This window comes from Rutidosis leptorrhynchoides, chromosome 2 (genome assembly GCF_046630445.1).
Source record: "Rutidosis leptorrhynchoides isolate AG116_Rl617_1_P2 chromosome 2, CSIRO_AGI_Rlap_v1, whole genome shotgun sequence".
NCBI lineage: Eukaryota > Viridiplantae > Streptophyta > Magnoliopsida > Asterales > Asteraceae > Rutidosis > Rutidosis leptorrhynchoides.
The window spans coordinates 518,186,842-518,205,941 of record NC_092334.1 but is presented as its reverse complement, the minus strand read 5'-3'; the positions used below and the strand labels follow the sequence as shown (position 1 = coordinate 518,205,941).

The 19,100-nt window shown below is 34.0% G+C and overlaps 3 protein-coding genes across 6 annotated transcripts; all 3 read right to left on the bottom strand.

The window, feature by feature from the left end:
• Window positions 1–5,356: 5,356 nt before the first annotated feature.
• Window positions 5,357–11,321, bottom strand: LOC139894547 (uncharacterized). Of its 4 annotated transcripts, XR_011775066.1 has the most exons (7): window positions 10,821–11,321; window positions 10,072–10,193; window positions 9,942–9,982; window positions 9,744–9,842; window positions 9,366–9,533; window positions 8,638–9,041; window positions 5,357–5,982 (listed from the first exon to the last, which is right to left on the bottom strand). XR_011775066.1 is itself a non-coding variant. In XM_071877903.1 (6 exons), the coding sequence occupies exons 1-5, from the start codon at window positions 11,230–11,232 to the stop codon at window positions 9,380–9,382; spliced, it is 828 nt and encodes a 275-aa protein (XP_071734004.1). In that variant the 5' UTR covers window positions 11,233–11,321; the 3' UTR covers window positions 5,357–6,011; window positions 9,366–9,379. The 4 variants fall into 4 exon arrangements, 2 of the variants coding, with proteins under 2 accessions (XP_071734004.1, XP_071734003.1); XR_011775065.1 differs by having other exon boundaries at window positions 8,638–9,533; XM_071877903.1 differs by lacking the exon at window positions 8,638–9,041 and having other exon boundaries at window positions 5,357–6,011.
• Window positions 6,319–7,116, bottom strand: LOC139889554 (uncharacterized). The gene has a single exon (XM_071872499.1). The coding sequence runs from the start codon at window positions 7,114–7,116 to the stop codon at window positions 6,319–6,321; it is 798 nt and encodes a 265-aa protein (XP_071728600.1).
• Window positions 11,322–13,642: 2,321 nt separating the features above from the next.
• On the bottom strand, window positions 13,643–16,944 carry LOC139889553 (uncharacterized). Its single transcript, XM_071872498.1, has 6 exons — window positions 15,681–16,944; window positions 14,924–15,365; window positions 14,273–14,338; window positions 13,997–14,080; window positions 13,865–13,909; window positions 13,643–13,679 (listed from the first exon to the last, which is right to left on the bottom strand). Exons 1-6 carry the CDS (start codon window positions 16,942–16,944, stop codon window positions 13,643–13,645), a joined length of 1,938 nt encoding a protein of 645 aa, XP_071728599.1.
• Window positions 16,945–19,100: the final 2,156 nt, after the last annotated feature.

Genomic DNA, 19,100 nt, shown 5'->3' with positions numbered 1-19,100 from the left:
ATATATACACATTAAAGTGTCGTTACAACGATAATCGTTATATATATGTCTCGTTTTGAAATCCTTAAGTTAGTAGTCTTGTTTTACATATGTAGTTCATTATTAACATACTTAATGATATAAATATATCATTTTATCATGTTAAATATAGTGTAACAATATCTTAATATGATACATATGTACTTAGTAAGATGTTGTCATAACGATAATCATTATATATATTGTTTCGAGTTTCTTAATTCAATAGTCACATTTTATGTATATAACTCATTGTTAATATACCTAGTGAGATACTTACCTATCACAAAATCATGTTAACTATATATATATGTCCATATATATATATCAACATATAGTTTTTACAAGTTTTAACGTTCGTGAATCACCGGTCAACTTGGGTGGTCAATTGTCTACATGAAACTCATTTCAAATAATCAAGTCTTAACAAGTTTGATTGTTTAACATATTGAAAACATTTAATCATGTACATATACCAATTTCATTATATATATATATACATGGAAAAGTTCGGGTATATATATATATATATATATATATATATATATATATATATATATATATATATATATATACTATCAAATATTATGTAAATATACATAGTCTATTGGCTATAACAATATAGAAATGGCAAAGCAAACTCGAATGGATCAGTTCCAGAACCAACTTAATCAAGTGCTTCTCATGATTCAGTCATCTCAACAAAACTCAGAAAATGGTATGGCTATTATTTCTCAAGAAGTTAAACACAAATTTATAGCTTCTCACATCACCACACAAAAATACAAAGTTTATTGCTTCTATGATTTCTCATAAAAAAAATGTGTAGATGGTTGACAATGGAGCCACTAATCATGTTTCCACTTCACTAACACATATGCATAACATTCAAACATACAATACACCTACCCTTGTCACATTACCCCATTGGGCATAACACTTTTGTCACTTGTGGGTCAGTTACCATTAATTTAAATATTATATTGCATGAAGTCCTTTACATATCCGACTTTGCCTATAATTTACTCTATGTAAGAAAGTTAGGCACACACCAACCTTTATATGTTCTGTTCACACCATTATCTTGTTATTTTCATGACAACAAGAAGAAAATTTTCATGGCACCCTTTGTAATGGTCTATACATCATTCAACCAAATAAAACACCCAACAAATCTCTCATCAATTAAACCTCCCATACTCCTGCTCTCACATATAATGAAGCAACACACTCGCATTCAAGATTGTGTCATCCTTTCATACATGTTATAAAATATATCAAAAATATACCCTCAGTAATAAAGTATCATGACACTATCTGCAGGGGCGGTTTTATGTAGGGGCAAGCGGAGCGCCTGCCTCCAGTGGATTTGCAAGTTCAGTGTAAAAATTTCGAATTTTTTTACTTTGCCCTAGTGGATTTTTTTTGCCCCGAAACTTAAATATTTTTCTCCAAAACTTTCAAATTTTGCACAAAAACCTCCATATTTTACCCAAAAAACTTCATATTTTGCCTAATCTTCATATTTTACCCAAAAAATTGCTACATTTTAAAAAAAATTCGGCCCCGGTAAAAAAATCCTGCTTTCGCCACTGATTATCAGTACTTGTAATATTTTTCCTTTATCAAAGCATCATGCTTTACCTTTTCCACTAAGCCAATCTCATTCAAAATCATTATAGGGAAAATTGATTGAAAATATATTGAACTTTCACCAAATTCCTATTGTATGCCTTCAACTTTTAGAATTTGTATTGTATGCATTCAACTTTTTAATCTTTCTTATTATACGTATTTAATGGGCAATAACAGGTAACGATATGAGGTGTAACTAGTCACCCTAATAATTTTTCCATGTCATTATCCACATATTCCATGTTGAATTTTCATTTTAATTTTTATTTAACCTTTTTAACCCTAACTTTCTATTCATCTCTTTCATCTGAACATGCCCCCTTCAGATAACCACCACCACCTAATTTGGGTTGTTTTCTTATTTTATACGTAGTATTAGTCATTCATCATCTACTTTACTGTTCCACTTTTATAAAATACACATCACACACACACATATCAACATACAGCACATACATAGATATCATACTTCATCATCTATATTCACTGCACAATCGAATTGATCACTGAAACTCGAACTTGAAGATGTAAAAAAGTGAGCTAACAGTGGTAAATCATCATCTATAGCTTCATTTTCGCGATCTAAATAGAGATTTTAAGCATTTTTGTTCGAAAATTGATTTTAGTGGGTTTTGATTCCGTAGTGTTTTAGCAAAATCTGAAAATGTAGAAATATTCCCAATCATCTAGTGATCATTTCTTCAAAATTTCAGAGATTAATTCGATCATTTGATGAGTCTTTGGTCAGTTTTTTTAGTTCGAAAAATATTGACTAAAATCGAATTGTTTAGATTGATTCTTTGCGTGTTTTGAAAAACTAAAAACGTAGATGTGTTAGATTTGGTCCAATGCATCTTTTTGCATAGTTTCGTGTTTTATTTTTGTGTTTTTGGCCACTTCCGTCATTCCTCCGCCGTGAACCACCATAAAAGCCACCAGAATCTGGGAAAAAATATTCACCACCACTACTCGCCGCCTCCACTGTGATTGTGGACGGAGTTGAAAGAAGTGATGGTAGTTTGTGGTGGTTCCGGTAGTGATGGTGGTTCATGGGTTTCTACTAACTGTGCGCTACAGCAATCGAGGGCTTGTGTTAAAAATAATTCTTTATTCATGTATGTACGTTATTATTGATAAACATGAAAATGGATACATACATATGATGAGTGAAGGAGAAGATGTCTGGAAATCAATTGAATAAGAAGTTATTAATAGGGCTGAAGATTAATACGGATATTTTTAGTTAAAAAAAAGAATAAGTAAAAAAGGACAATTACAAAGTCACTCTATGAATAGGCGTGAATTTTTTGTGTGAATATAAATGAGTGGTTCTAGTATATCCACATAATCATAACTTTTTATTAAAAAAAAATATATATTATCCTACTTGGCAACAAAACTATAAAGGTAACCGGATACCTAAAGTATAGGTAATTCAGTGCATACGATAGTATAGATTTAATAGTTGAATGCATATAATAAGAGATTTGCAAGTTGGGTGCATACAATAGAAATTTAGTAAAAATTCGATGCATTTTCAAATAATTTTCCCATCATTATATGTATTAATTCATGTTGATGTATAGGGACACTACAAACACTGCATAATGAATAATTGTAAATACTTTCTTACAATTGTTGATGATTACTCTAGGGCAACATGGACTATCACCAGTAAACCAATAAGAACTCTCATCGGTTCCATAAACAAATTAGTGAAATCACATACATACAATCAAGCATCGAAAAATGAGAAATGGAAAGAAGCAATGAACAAAGAACTTCAAGCACTTCAGAACAATAATACATGGGAAATTGTAGCAGTGTCCCTAAACAAGTATGTCATTGGATGCAAATAGTGTTGGGTTTTTTATTTAAGTTTCCAAATATGAGGAAAGCTTAGCCCAAGCCCAACAAAATAGGCTCAAGATGCTTGTTGACTTGGTCAAGTGTCTTAGGCATTATTTGAATCAATTGTGCAGCTGTATTCAAGAATGAGAGATTACAGAAAGTTGAGAGATCAAGAAAAAGAGTCAAAAAACTCCATTTCCGTCTACAGTGACAGCAGGATAGAAAAGAGACGATCCCCAGAGATCTAACCGTTGGATCTTCATCAAATTTGGGCTGTGTCTTCCTGACATCAGTGCCAAGGTTTTCAACCGTTGAATTCGTCTAACGAGGTCTGTAGCTCAAGTTACAGCAGGTCGAACAGTAGCAGAATTTTGGGTAATGTTATTACTCTTTTGTCTTTAATTTCTTCATATACTTGTTGATTATTGTTGTTCAAGAGTATGATGATGTTGTATACCTCTAGTTGATCTAGAGAAGGATTATTGTATTGCTCTCTTTGTTGATGATAGTGGAATTTAAGTGGCTTACGAGTCCCGTGGTTTTTACTCTCGATTTTGAGGGGTTTTCCACGTAAAAAGTCTCGTATTTTAGTGTGTGCTTGATTATTGTTTAGCTACTGATTTGGAACAGATTTGGGGACTGATTTGAGTTGGTTTTGATATAGCTTGTTTGTTAGTTTCCTCACGGGTTCATACGGGTCGGGAAATGCTTGTCAAACGGGTTTGTTTCCGCTTTGTAGATTGCCCGTTGTGATTATTTTCCCATCAAACTGATATCAGAGCCTGGGTTATCACACCGACGTTGGGGGGGGGGGGGATTGTTGGGGTGACCTTCACCCCTTTCCCACATCGGTTGGAGAGGCAAAAAACAAAGGCCCATATATGTGGCTTGATACCTCTTCCTCACAGGACGCGTTTTAAACCCGTGAGGGCAGTTGAGTCGCTGGTGGCTCGCTGTTCCCAAAGCGGACAATATTCTGTGGTGGTCCTGGCTTCTGTCTCCGTTGCCATCAACTAGTATCAGAGCTTAGCCCAATATGAGGAAAGCTTAGCCCAAGCCCAACAAAATAGGCCCAAGATGCTTGTTGACTTGATCAAGTGTCTTAGGCATTATTTGAATCAATTGTGCAGCTGTATTCAAGAGTGAGAGATTACAGAGAGTTGAGAGATCAAGAAAAAGAGTCAAAAAACTCCATTTCCGTCTACAGTGACAGCAGGACAGAAAAGAGACGATCCCCAGAGATCTAACCGTTGGATCTTCATCAAATTTGGGCTGTGTCTTCCTGACATCAGTGCCAAGGTTTTCAACCGTTGAATTCGTCTAAAGAGGTCTGTAGCTCAAGTTACAGCAGGTCGAACAGTAGCAGAATTTTGGGTGATGTTATTACTCTTTTGTCTTTAATTTCTTCATATACTTGTTGATTATTGTTGTTCAAGAGTATGATGATGTTGTATACCTCTAGTTGATCTAGAGAAGGATTATTGTATTGCTCTCTTTGTTAATGATAGTGGAATTTAAGTGGCTTACGAGTCCCGTGGTTTTTACTCTCGATTTTGAGGGGTTTTCCACGTAAAAAGTCTCATCTTTTAGTGTGTGCTTGATTATTGTTTAGCTACTGATTTGGAACAGATTTGGGGACTGATTTGGGTTAGTTTTGATATAGCTTGTTTGTTAGTTTCCTCACGGGTTCATACGGGTCGGGAAATGCTTGTCAAACGGGTTTGTTTCCGCTTTGTAGATTGCCTGTTGTGATTATTTTCCCATCAAATGGGTATACAGAATCAAACTCAGATCTGATGGGACGGTACAAAGGTACAAAGAAAGACTTGTAGCAAAATGATACACATATAAAGAAGGGCTTATAAGAAAACAATTGCTCAAGTAGTAAAAATGGTTACAATAAGAGCTCTGCTTGCTGCAGCAGTACATCATGACTGGCAAGTTGAACAATTAGATGTCAACAATCATTTCTCCATAGTGATTTACATAAGGAGGTATACATGTCATACCACAAGGGTATCATGAACAACTACCAACAAACTCAGTTTGTAAGCTTAAGAAATCTCTTTATGGCTTAAAACATGCAAATAGACAGTGCTTCAAAAAACTTACTTTTCTTAATTTCCATGGTTTTAAACAAAGCTATACAAATACATATCTTTTAACATATAACCATGGCAATGAATTCCTTGTCATAGTTATCTATGTTGATTACCATATCCTCACTAGTAATAACACCACTCATCAAGAACATCAAACATCAACTTGATGTCACATTCAGCATCAAGGTTCGTGGATTACTCAACTATGGTCTTGGTATTGAGCTTCTAAGAAATTCAAATGGTATAAACATGCCTCAAAGGAAGTATGCTCTTGAACTTCTTCACGCAAAAGAAATATTGGATGAAAACTCTTCAAATATTCCAATAGGTCTCACCATTAAACTACACCTTGATGAAGGTGATCCATTGCCAGATCCTACTTTGTACAGAACATTAGTAGGCAAACTGCTATATCATTTTTTTTTTTTTTTGAAAAGCAAGAAATTTTATTTATATAATGGAAAGTTACAAGCCCTATAAATTCTATACAATATGATGATAACGGAAAAAAGCAAATGCCGCCTTCATGAATAAATCACACATTTTGACACCGCGGAACTTGAGGATTCAAGTAGGATAGAATTAACCGAACAGTACCGAACTTTCGGTGACAAAGTTGATTAATACTATCCGTTTAACCAAGTGACAAAATGCAAAGACCTATCCATGGAGAAGCATGAGTACAAAAGGACTATTTAGGACGTGAAGTAAATTAGCCAATGCCCGTTCTTTGTTGATCCGAGGTGTATGATGATGGGTTGATGAGCCATTGATGCCAATCGATTATAGACTTCTTTGCTCTTTTGGAGATCCAAGCGTAAGATTGTGATTGGATTTCGGCTAAAATTGTAGCAACACACCATTCCTTTTTGCTAAAGACATTAAGATTCCTATGTTTCCAAATAATGTATGTAGATGCCCATTTAGTGGCTTGCCATATGTATGAACCGGATTTCGACGTAGGGAACGGTTGCTCCGAGATGGTAATGTCGGTAAAGGTGGTGAGGGTGTTAGAAGGAAGGTTCCACCATTTTAGTATAGATAGCCATACACTTGATGTTTTCGGACAAAGAAAAAGAATGTGTTCAATGGTTTCGACGTGTGAGTTGCATAATGGGCAAAGAAGCGAATTAAGGTCAACATTACGTTTGTCTAGTTCAATGCGAGTGGGAATTCTACCATAAATTAATCTCCAGATAAATATGTTAATTTTTTGGGGTAAAAGTTTGTTTTTCGGAGTTTTGAAGGTGTGTTGTGGAGTGGCGAGTTTGGTGTTGTCGAGGATAGAAGCAAGTTTCTTTGTTGTGAAGATACCATCGTTATCTAAGGCCCACTTCCAAGTGTCAGGTTTATCAGTTAAATTAATGGAGGCAATAAGATTGTTGAGTTCCGTTAATTCGTTGAGGGTACGTCCATATGGGTTTCTCGACCAATTCCATAATCCGGTGGAAGTAGAGTTTTGTGACGTGATACGATCGGCAACCAGAGCTTGTTTGTTGCTTTCAAGCATGTATAGTCTTCTAAATTGATTGCTGAATTTTTCGGAACCACACCAAGTGTCATGCCAAAATTTGGTGTCGGTTCCGTTTCCAATGCATTTGGTGATAGACTTGGTGAAGTTTGTCCCGAGGTTGTCCGCGATATTACCCGCCTTGATAATTTCATTCCAAATTGTGCTACCTGAAACATTTCTAGATAAAACATTAGCGCAAACCCCCCCCCACCCGGACCGTAAATGCTAGATATTATTTTAACCCAGAGAGCATCTTTTTCGTTATGGAATCTCCACCACCAGATAAAACATTAGCGCAAACTGCTATATCATACCATTACCAGATAAGATTTATCATTTGCAAATCAAAATCTAAGTTAATTTGGTCAACATTCAACAACTTTACGCGGACCAATCGTGTATATTTTTTTACTAACGATCTCTAATGAATTTGACGAATATTACTCAAATTTAACACTTTTTCAAATAGTAATTTTTTTTCTTGAGCAAAAATAAAACTGAAATCATTTTCGAGCTTAGACAAATTAAAGGTTAGCTTGATTATCAAATTAGGTCACTTAGGGGTGATGATAATTCCACTTATGATTTTAAATTAGGTCACTTAGGGGTAGGGATGGCAACGGGCGAGAAAAAACCCGTGACCCGCGGGTACCCGATCCGCGATGGGAGGGTAAAATTATTAAATCTTACCCGCGGGCACGGGCACGGGTACGGGTAAAAATTTATACCCGCCAACGGGTCGCGGGCGGGTCACGGGTATGTACTACCCGTCGCGGGTAAAACCCGACCCGTGAATACATGAGACTTTTCTTAATTTACCCATAAATAAATAATTACAATTATTAAATTTAAAAGCTATTTTACTAGTATTTAAATAATGATTAAAAATATAATATTATATACATGTAAAAAACTTATTTTTCACGTCATTATACATATAGTTTGTACATATGATTTTATAATTAATAAAATTATTTGAATTTTCTAATAAAAAATTGTATATTATTATTACCCGCGGGTTACCCGCGGGTCACGGGTACCCGCGGGTCACGGGCATGGGCAAAATGTTTTTACCCGTGGGCGGGTAACGGGTTTCATCGTGCAAAAAAGAAACCCGACGGGCGGGTCGCGGGTATATAGAACCCGTGCCCGTTACCCGCGGGTGCCATTCCTACTTAGGGGTGATGATAATTCCACTTATGATTTTGATAAATCCACTTGAAAAGTCTAAAATACCCCTAAGTAATGTCTTACACAAATGCTATATTGAAAGTTATGTTACTTAGACCATTTGTCCTTATTACTTTGTTGCATCATGCAATCACAGCCCACAAGTTATACTTAATAATTAATAATCCTGACACGACTTGTTGACTTATGTTCCAATTTACTAAATGCTCAGTTCACCAAGTTCACACATATCTTTTTTCATGTCTATGCTCAGTTAAACATGTCTTTTTTCATTAGCATTATATACAAACTCGCAACATTTTCACGATTATGTATATAAATGTTTACCTTTAAACTTGAACTCACAACATTTTCATTGTCACTAGACTATTTGCTTCTTCATGGCCTCTACTTGTAGTTTGTGAAATGAAGATCTTTTAATAATTTTATTTGAGGTACTTTTAACTTACACAAGATACCAGCCCATATAAATCAATTAAACGCTAGGGCTCGAGCTTATTATAAGCCTATAAAAACAATATTTACATAAATTTGAGCCAATCATATGAGTTCTATACAAAGATAAGGTGCGAGTTGGCTAAAAAATACTGTCGGGGAACCAAACCTATGGCATAAAAACCGATGATAACAGATGGTGAGAAAAGATCATGACATATAAGTTTTGATCTTGCTGCAAGCTTATTGCTTGACCCTGCTGTATAGAGCTTTGATTGACGACGGAAGTTTATCAACTGCTAGTACATTTATAGAACAATAACTTTTAGTTTTTATGATCAATGACGTTTCCACCATAATTTTTTGATATATCTACCATAAAGTACAACTAATTATGCGTGTAATACACCCACATGATGCATAACTATGGTGGATCAACCCAAAAGGTAGCCTGCCTGGTGGTTAAATGCTTAAATCTTTTAACCTTTACCCAAATTCAATCCCAATCTACGGCTTTGGGGCCTTGGCTTTCGAAACAAATAAAAAGTAACAATAATTATGGTAAATCGATCAAATGTTATGGTAGAAATATCATTGGTTAATTTGTATCTCGTGGGTACCTATTGAAATCTTGTTAAGATATGTCTTCTAGTATGTCATAATGACCATAACCATGAAACAGAACTTTAATCGGTTTATTTTCTGTTTGGTTGTACTCTTCACCATAGGTTGCAATCTTTGATAAATTGTTCGAACCCCTCTCAAACATGTGCACCGATATAGTGGTCCTGTCAACACCAACCATAACCATCAGAACTAGCATAATGTATTAATATCCAATACATGTTAATTGGTCCTGTCAACACAGCTATAAACAAAAATCAGCTATGCACTTAGTAAACAAATTGCAGCTACGCAGTTAATTAGTAAACAAACACGTATTCATATAATTACATATAGTGAAGAGATTAAGGAATATGCATAATAGAGGAACTCACTTAAGAACATGAGAAGCCATCAAAAGCTCAGGTTCTCCACCCCATACAAAAGGTTTCTGAATCCTCTTTATATAAGCATCAAAGTCTCCTTCAATAAACCTAACAAAACATAACCAAATCAATAGACTAATCAAATTGGATGCATTGAAATTTGTTTAAATTGAAACAAAAATGAAAATTGGAACCAATACAACTCACCATTCGGTCTCCTCTCTTCTCTTGATAAGTTCATCAACAACCTACATGATCATGAGCACATGTTAGATATATTAAGACTTGCATAAACCCCCAAATTTTATCAATACAATTAATTGAAGAAAAATATTACTTGAACTCTCAATTCGTCTGCAAGTTCTTTTTGACGATTCTCATCAGGGGCTTCATCCCCATTTCTTAGGCAGACCATATGAGCTATCGCTCGAAATAAACATCTCCCGTCCGCTGGAACACCTGCTTATTACATCATATTAAAAAAATATTCAAACTTACAAAACCAATTTAGCAACACATGAATTTTACATAACCATACACCACATAGTTTAATACATTAAGACCCGTTTGGTTCAGGGAATCCAATGGCATTCCGGCAGATTTGGAATTGAATTTAGACACGCTGCCGGAATCCCATTGTATTCCATGAGCCAAACGGGGCCTAAAAATTGAATAGACATCAAATAAAAGAATAGAACCATCACAAGATGGCCTATTAGTTGGCATCCTGATATCCTTACAAAGATAAAAAGTCAAAAACGATCAAGTGACTCGGTCACTATAAACTAATGAAAACAAACTTTGTACTACGTAATAAATAATAAACATCAAATTACACTAACTGGTATTGGGATATATATATATATGCTGTTAAATTAGACTCATAAAAAATAACATCAAACACTGTATATCTGATGTGCATAACCAACTAAAACCAATTCTGTTGTAGGTAATTAAATTTCGATTATTCCAATTCTATGTATTCCATAACTTATTCTACGTAGCAGCTAAATAAACTGCCACGTCATCAAAAACCAGTAACTATAACTAATTCCTTCATCATCAAACATAACTTTTCATCAATACCTGTAACTCTGTAGTTAACAGAATTCTCTAACACAATTGGAGCACAAACATCACTAATTCCTTCATCATCAACAGGATCAGTAACCGTTTCGATTAATTCAATTGCAGGCGGTGCAGCAAGATAAGCACAAATGCCGAAAAGAAGCCAGGCGGTATGCGGTCGATGCAGCCACCGAGCAGGACGTACGTCCCACGCAACGTTCCATGAACCTTCACCTACAGGATTAACTCGATTGTATAAATTGAATCCGTTAGCTATAGACTGACGGTCGATATAATCCGTCGGTGGAGACGTTAGTTTGATTGGAAAACATTTAACGGAACCATAACGGCGATTAGCGTAGTGTCCGAATGATGATATTGAATTTAGAGACCAGTGTTTTGGACGTTCGGAAAGTACGTCGCCGAGCATCACCGGAGTAAAATTTACGGTGGTGATGTGTGTGTGTGTGTGTGAAAGTTACGGTGAAACCGTTACGGAGGGATGGAAAATTAGGTATTTATAGTGAGAGAATAAAGAGATTATTATAAGAAAATGATTCGTTTTTATATTCGATTTTGTTTGTGTAAATTATACTGTACATCATCATAATTACTATAACTAATTAATTACTGTAATCAATTACTGTGTTTAATTATGATGTACAGTAACTCAGTAAGGGTTATAATTATGATTATTAATATTAATTTTAATGTTTAAAATTTGAAGGGCTGAGATATTATTGTATGAAAACATATTCTTTTAAATTATAAGTCGTAAATTATAGAAACATATCTTGGAGTTAATAAATGGAAATGGATGACGGAAAATTAGTTAGGCCCTGTATCTGACGGTAAATTGTTGACTTTTCTAAGTAGACTAAACATACAAAACTTTATCAGTTTATGCGTGTAAATTTTAAGTTGAGTTATATCTCTCTAGTTTTTTAATATAAAATTTTATAGTTACATCTATCAATTGTAGACATACATAAATAATTTCTACACTTACGTGTTTTTAATGTAGCTTCACCTTAACTAATTAAAAGTATTACATGTTTATAGATAACTATAATTCTTAAAGATAGTCTTATTACTTTCTTTAAATAAATCCAAAATAATATAAAGACAAGATTATAAATAAATTAAACGAAGAAAGGTTACAAGTAAATTACATAAACAAAATGTTACAAAATGGGATCTCATAATTTCATTGAATATACTTTTTTCTTACTCATAAGTATTTCTTTCTATATTTAATTGGTAACACACCATTTTTCTTTTTTATAAATTATTGATATCCATATTATGATTCTATTTCTTTAACATAAAAAAACATAAAATAAGACATCGAGTATAAGATATATATAATTAAGTAATCAGTATATTCATGAACCCTCTTTGTCAGAATAAAGATACAACTATTTTTTAAAACAAAGTTTTTTTTTTTTTTTTTTTTTTTTTTTTTTTTTTTTTTTTTTGAAAAACAAGCATGTATTATAGATAACAAAATAGAAACAATGGTGAGCCTTAAAACAAAGTTTTTACGTTGAGTTTAATCTTTTATTTAATATTATATTCATTTTATTTTAAGATTTATGAACTATTAGTATCATATTCCTTGCAGGAAACATTAACTATCCTTTTTTTTTTTTACTAAAATAAAGATTCCAGTTAAATTTAAAGGAGATTCATCAATAGATGAAAACATTACGTATTTACATATACATTGTTATTATTATATTACCAAATTTGAAAAATAAAATAATACGGAATATGTTATTTAGTGTACAATTTTTTCTTGAACGCGTGTTTGGGTTTTATTGTTCGTTTGATGGGTTATTGGATTCTATGGTTGTAGAAATCAACGGTTGTCAGCAAGAGCTATGGAGCCGATTAGCAAGTGACCATGCGGAGTTTCGCGTGTTAATTAATTTAATTTCAAAAGAATTTACTAGTTTTGAATCTGAATTAGTACATTTATGAGATACTGGAAAATGATCGCAACGGATGATTTAGTCTCCCTCAAATGATCTCAATCGTTGCTTAAAAAAAAAAAAACAATACTGGAAAATGATTATGACATTTATGTTGAAAAATGAGCAATATAAGATCATATCTTTTACATAGTATTACCTTTTTTTGAAAAGCTTTTACGGATTATTACTTGAAAATAAAAATATTATGTTTGGGTTATATTAGTTTTAGAAGGGCATACTTATTCTTATATTACAAAAAATATCATATCAAGATCTTTTTTTAGGAAAAATTTATAGCCATAAAATCCTATTTAATCGACTTCATATATTATAGTTTTCCAATTTATTTTTTATTTTGTTTGAGTAAATATGCGTCCATAATTTGGACACGTGGACCAATATACACCGAATGGTTGTACAAGTTTTGCATTTTGCGTGGACGGAAAATACGATGTTGTTTGACTTTGACAAAGTTTATAGTTGGCAAATTGAACACCTTTCTCTTAATTTTGTAAACTAATTAATAAATAAATTAAAAACCTTATGGTTTAATTATTACTTATTCATTAAACAATATATAATTTAATTTTTATTTTTTATCACTAATTACTAATACTAATAATTCGATGAGATATTTTTATTACTGTTAGACTGCGAAACGACGTTAGCCGTTTTTTTATGCATAATTATACAGGATGATAAAACACAACAACAACAACAACAACAACAACAATACCCAATCCCACACTTGTAGGGTATGGGGGAGGTGGGAGGTAGACAATCCTTCCTCTACCCTAGGACAAAGAGAAGTCATTTCGTCACCCCGAGTGAAACACTCAGAAGAGTAGAGAAATTCCTCCTTCCCTATGTTCGACAGATAAAAAGATTGTTTGCAACCGACCTCCGGCCAAAAAATAAAAAAATAAAAAATAAAAAAAATTTCGTAAAAAGTAAACGTCATCGCCATGAAAATGGAGGAACAAATTTCCATGGGTTTTAAAATGTTGCCTGGGATTCTATTTAGGCTCTAAGCGACAGTCAAGTCGCCAGAGCCGTAAAAAAAAAAAAAAAAAAAAAAAAACGTACCTTAGAGTGTTCTGCGGAGCACAAGACGTATAAAGTAAAGCTGCACTAAATAAGCAATAAACATATATGTCCACATACAGATAAAATCACATCATAGCAAGCCAGTCTATAAAAGTAAACCTACAAACATACATAAAACCATATCTACCAAAACCTACATAAGCATACAAACGTACATTCATAGATAACCACCTACACGCATACATACGGGAAAACCTACAAACACAAACATATATAGAAAACATACAAACATACGAATATACATACAATCATACATATAACTATACATACATATAAACATACAAACATACATATATACATAAATACAATCATAGGCAAGCAGAAATGCAAAGCGTACATACAAACAAACATACATAAACCTATGTACAAACTTAAATACATACATACAAACACGAACATCCAAACATACCCATAAAAACCAACATGTCTAAACCTACACCATCAAGCATGGGTCTAGGAAAAAAAAAAAAAAAAAAAAAAAAACAACATAGTGAAAGAAGACACCCACACAGACCCACAAAACCACATACACACAAACAAAAGCAATCAACCTACTCGTCTATTCTAATTCTAGTCCTCCAAGCAACCCTATCAGAGGTCATGTCCTCGGTCAATAAGAGCTCCTTCAAGTCTAGCTTTATTCTATCTTCCCACCTACGCGTAGGTCTACCCCTTCTTCGTACGCCGTCAACCGTAAGTGTCTCAACCCTCCTAACAGGGGCAGTAGGAGGTCGTCTTTTCACATGCCCAAACCATCGAAGCCGTTCTTCTCTAAGCTTGTCGATGATGCTTCTAACTTTCAGGTTCTCCCTAAAAACACTATTAGGAATCATATCTAACATGGTTTTACCACATGTCCACCTAAGCATCCTCATCTCTGCCACCTCCATCCTCCTCTCTTGTGCTTTCGTCAAAGGCCAACACTCCGATCCGTATAACATGGCAGGTCTAATTGCCACCTTGAAGAATTTCCCTTTCAGCTTAAGGGGGATCTTCTTGTCGCATAAGACTCCAGTCGCTGCTCTCCACTTCACCCACCCTACCTTAATTCGATGCGACACGTCTTCATCTATCCTCCCCGAATTGTGGAGCACCGAGCCCAGGTATCTAAACGAAGTTTGTGGATGCAAGATCTGGTCTCCGATACAGATGTTCACTCCATCACTTTGTTCATCAACATTCCTATCAAAATCGCAACTAAGATACCCCGTCTTTTGTCTACTAATGTATAGACCATTACTTTCTAAGGCCACCCTCCATTGCTCTAGTCTTCTATTAAGCCCCTCCTTAGAATCCGAAACGAGCACAATATCATCGGCAAAAATCAGGCACCAAGGGATGCACTCTTGTATCCCTCGAGATAGTTCATCAAGGATCAAAGCGAAAAGAAAAGGGCTAAGGGCCGATCCCTGGTGCAGGCCTACTTCTATTGGAAACACTTCAGTATTTCCCACCGGTGTTCGAACACAAGACTTCGCCCCTTCGTACATATCCCTAATAACATTAATATACCTGCTCGAGATACTTCTACCCTTAAGGGTCTTCCAAATCAAGTTTCGTGGCACGCAATCGTAGGCCTTTTCTAAGTCTAAGAAGACCATCTCTAGGTTCTTTTGCTTTTTTCTATACTTCTCCATAAGGTTCCTAATAATATGGATTGCCTCTATCGAAGAGCGCTTTGGCATGAAACCAAATTGGTTCTCCGAAACATTGGTTTCTCGTCGAAGTCTAGTCTCAATCACTTTCTCCCAAAGCTTCATAGTATGACTAAGTAATTTTATGCCTCTATAGTTACCGCAACATTGAGCATCCCCCTTGTTCTTATAGATGGGAATAGTCTCACTCAGTCTCCATTCCATAGGCATTTTAGAGCTTCGAAACGTCTTGTTAAAAAGGCAAGTCAGCCACCTAACACCAGTGTCGCCCAGGCACCGCCACGCCTCAATAGGGATCTGATCCGGTCCCACTGATTTATTTCTCCCCATCTTTCGTAGTGCCAATCTTACTTCCTCTTGGCTAATCCTCTCGCGATCTATGTTGTTATGGGAATGTTCTACCTCAGCGTCTTGTAAGTCCTCGTGGCGCTCTGGTCTTCTCCCTACGAAGAGAGATGAGAAATACTCTTCCCATCTTTTCCTAATTTCGTCTTCCTTAACTAAAGTTTGACAAGCTTCATTTTTAATAAACTTGATGTTATCAAGATCCATGCGTCTTCGCTCCCTAGCTTTGGCTATCTTGTAAATATCATTAGCTCCCTCTTTGGAGTCAAGTTTCTTATACAGATCTTCATATGCCTTTTCTTTTGCTAGGGCTACAGCCTTCTTAGCTTCTCTTTTAGCTTCTTTATATCTCTCTTCAGCCCTAATTCTATCCGTCGGAGTCCCCTCCCCAGGAGTGATGAGCTCCCTAAACCTTAGTTGCTTAAGCGCAACTTTGCTTTGAACCTCGTCACTGAACCACCGTGATTCTCTAACAGCCCTATGGCCTCTAGATGTACCTACAGCCACACCTAGGGCTTCCTTGGCTACCTCTCTAATGGAGGACGCCAGACAGTTCCACATCTGATCCACGTCATCATTGGATACCATTTCTAATTCTGCATCCACTCTACCTACAACCGATGTTTTAAAGGTCTCTGCCTTCTCTCCGTTCAACTTCTTCCACAAGATCTTAGGTTGGACTTGTCGCACACTCTTTGTGGCCCGTCTCTGGAGAACCAAATCCATGGCCAACAGTCTGTGCTCGGAGGAGCATGTCAAGGCAGTCAGGACCTTACAGTCTCCACAAGTCCTAAGATCCCCTTTGCGAATTAACAGATAGTCAATCTGGGTACTATGACCCCCGCTATGAAAAGTTGCTAACTGAGCATCCCTCTTCTTGAAAAACGAATTCACAACTGCCAAGTCGTGGGCAACAGCAAATTCGAGAATAGAGAGTCCTTCCTCATTTCTAACTCCGTACCCAAAACCCCCGTGAACTCCCGCATATCCCTCAACATCAGATCCTATGTGGCCATTGAGATCTCCACCAATAAGTAATCTATGGTCTGGGGGGCACATCCTCACAACCTCGTCTAACGATTCTCAGAAGTGTCTCTTTTCAGCATCTCCACGGCCCGCATTGTGACAACCCGGAAATTTCCAACCAAATTTAAACTTTAATCTTTATATGTTTCCGACACGATAAGCAATATTTGTTAAGTTAAATTTCAAGAATTTTAAACTATGTTCATACATTCATTCAACCTCGATCAAGTTCCAACGATTCACGAACCATTAAACGAATATGATTATATATGTATATGTGTATATATATTATAACTTGAAACGTAAACAAAATATTAGATTAAATACTTTACATGATTGTATCTGTTTCAAAATGTTTATCAATGGAATTAGAAGATAAGATCAAATGATTGAATTATCAGATATATTGAATTATGATTGCAAGTCTCTGTTGAAAGGCCCACGTTGATTTGAGAAATCTTTCCATTTTAACAATATTCGAGAAATGGTAAAGTGATTTATAAATAAGAACAAATTGTCAATCATTGAGAACTAGACAAAGGATAGTGGAAGATTGAATCTCATAAAGACTCGATTGATCTATTTAGTTTCAAACGTACAAAAAACGTTTTCAGTTTAAAAAGAACTTTATTTTTAAAACGTATATAACTTTTATAAATATCTAGAACCACTTTTGACAACTCATTACTTAACTAGAATGATAAAGATAACGATATTTATATTTTATTTTATTAAATATATATAACGATTTAAATTAATATTATATATATTTATACGCGTATTATACGTACATAGTTTTATACTTTTACTATACTTAAACTTTACCTTTACTTTATTTTTACTTTACTTTAACTTTAATAATTTATACTTTAATAATTCACTTTAATAATTCATACTTTAATAATTCACTTTAATAATTCATACTTTAATAATTCACTTTAATAATTCATACTTTAATAATTCACTTTAATAATTCAAAAATCTATTATAAATAGAATTCAATAGGTTTCATTATTTCATAGAAACTTGAAAATATTTTTCTCTAAACTCTCTCAATCGATTTACATATACATATTTACTCCGTATTATTTCAAGATATTATTAGTATACATAAAATATTACGACGGAGTGCTGTCCGAGTGGTTTCGAAATTATTTTTCGAGTAGGATAGGATTAAGGAAATTATGGGTTATAGCTATGGAGGTGATTGAGTATGGTTCATGGGTATGCTCGCGAGGTCAATATAGTGTTTATCATTTCCGTTGCGTCTACGTACCTTTCCTGCAATATTGAATCTCAATATTGATACGTGAGTACTCATAATTTAACTTTTACATACTAATAGTGTATCCCTGACTAGTGCTCGAGTATTTAGGATTATGCATGCTTGTACTTTTGATATTGCCCTCAGACAGGTTATGTTGAATTTTGAATTAGTTACACTTGCGGTAGAGATAAGGTATAAGATATGCATGTCCTTGGAAAGCTAGCGAAAAATTAAGAACTTTTCCTTTAGATATCGAATGGTTTCGATGAACGGATTAGAAGTTATAATCAATTGAATTTTCGATATTTTTATTAAAAATGATTATTATTATCGTCGTTTTTATCGTCGTTCTAGTTTTATCTTATTATTATCTTTATCAATAAAAGGAATTTATCATTAAAAATTGTTATTTTATTTATTTATTACTATCGTTATTATCGTTAAAGTTAAAATTAGTATTATTATTATTATCCAATTATTATTATTATTATTATTAGTATTATTATTATTATTATCATTATTAATATATATATCATTATTTAAAAATGGTTATTGTTATTGTTATTATTATTATTACTATATTATCATTAGGATAATTATTAGTATTATCGTTAGTAATGTTATAGTAACTATCATTATTAATATTAGTGTAATTAAAACAAATATTTGTAACACCTAATTATTTTGATTACTATTATTATCATTATTATGAACACGATATAAAAGACGATTAAAAGCTATTAAACGAAACGATTAGGAATAAATGAGTAAGAGTATCATGATGAAATTAAAATATTATAAGATATTGATTTAGATAAATTTATCGTTCTTATTTTTTTTTTATCATTACTATTATTATTAAAAGTATCGTTAGTATTAAAAATATCATTTTAATAAAAATTAGCATTTTAATAGTAATGTC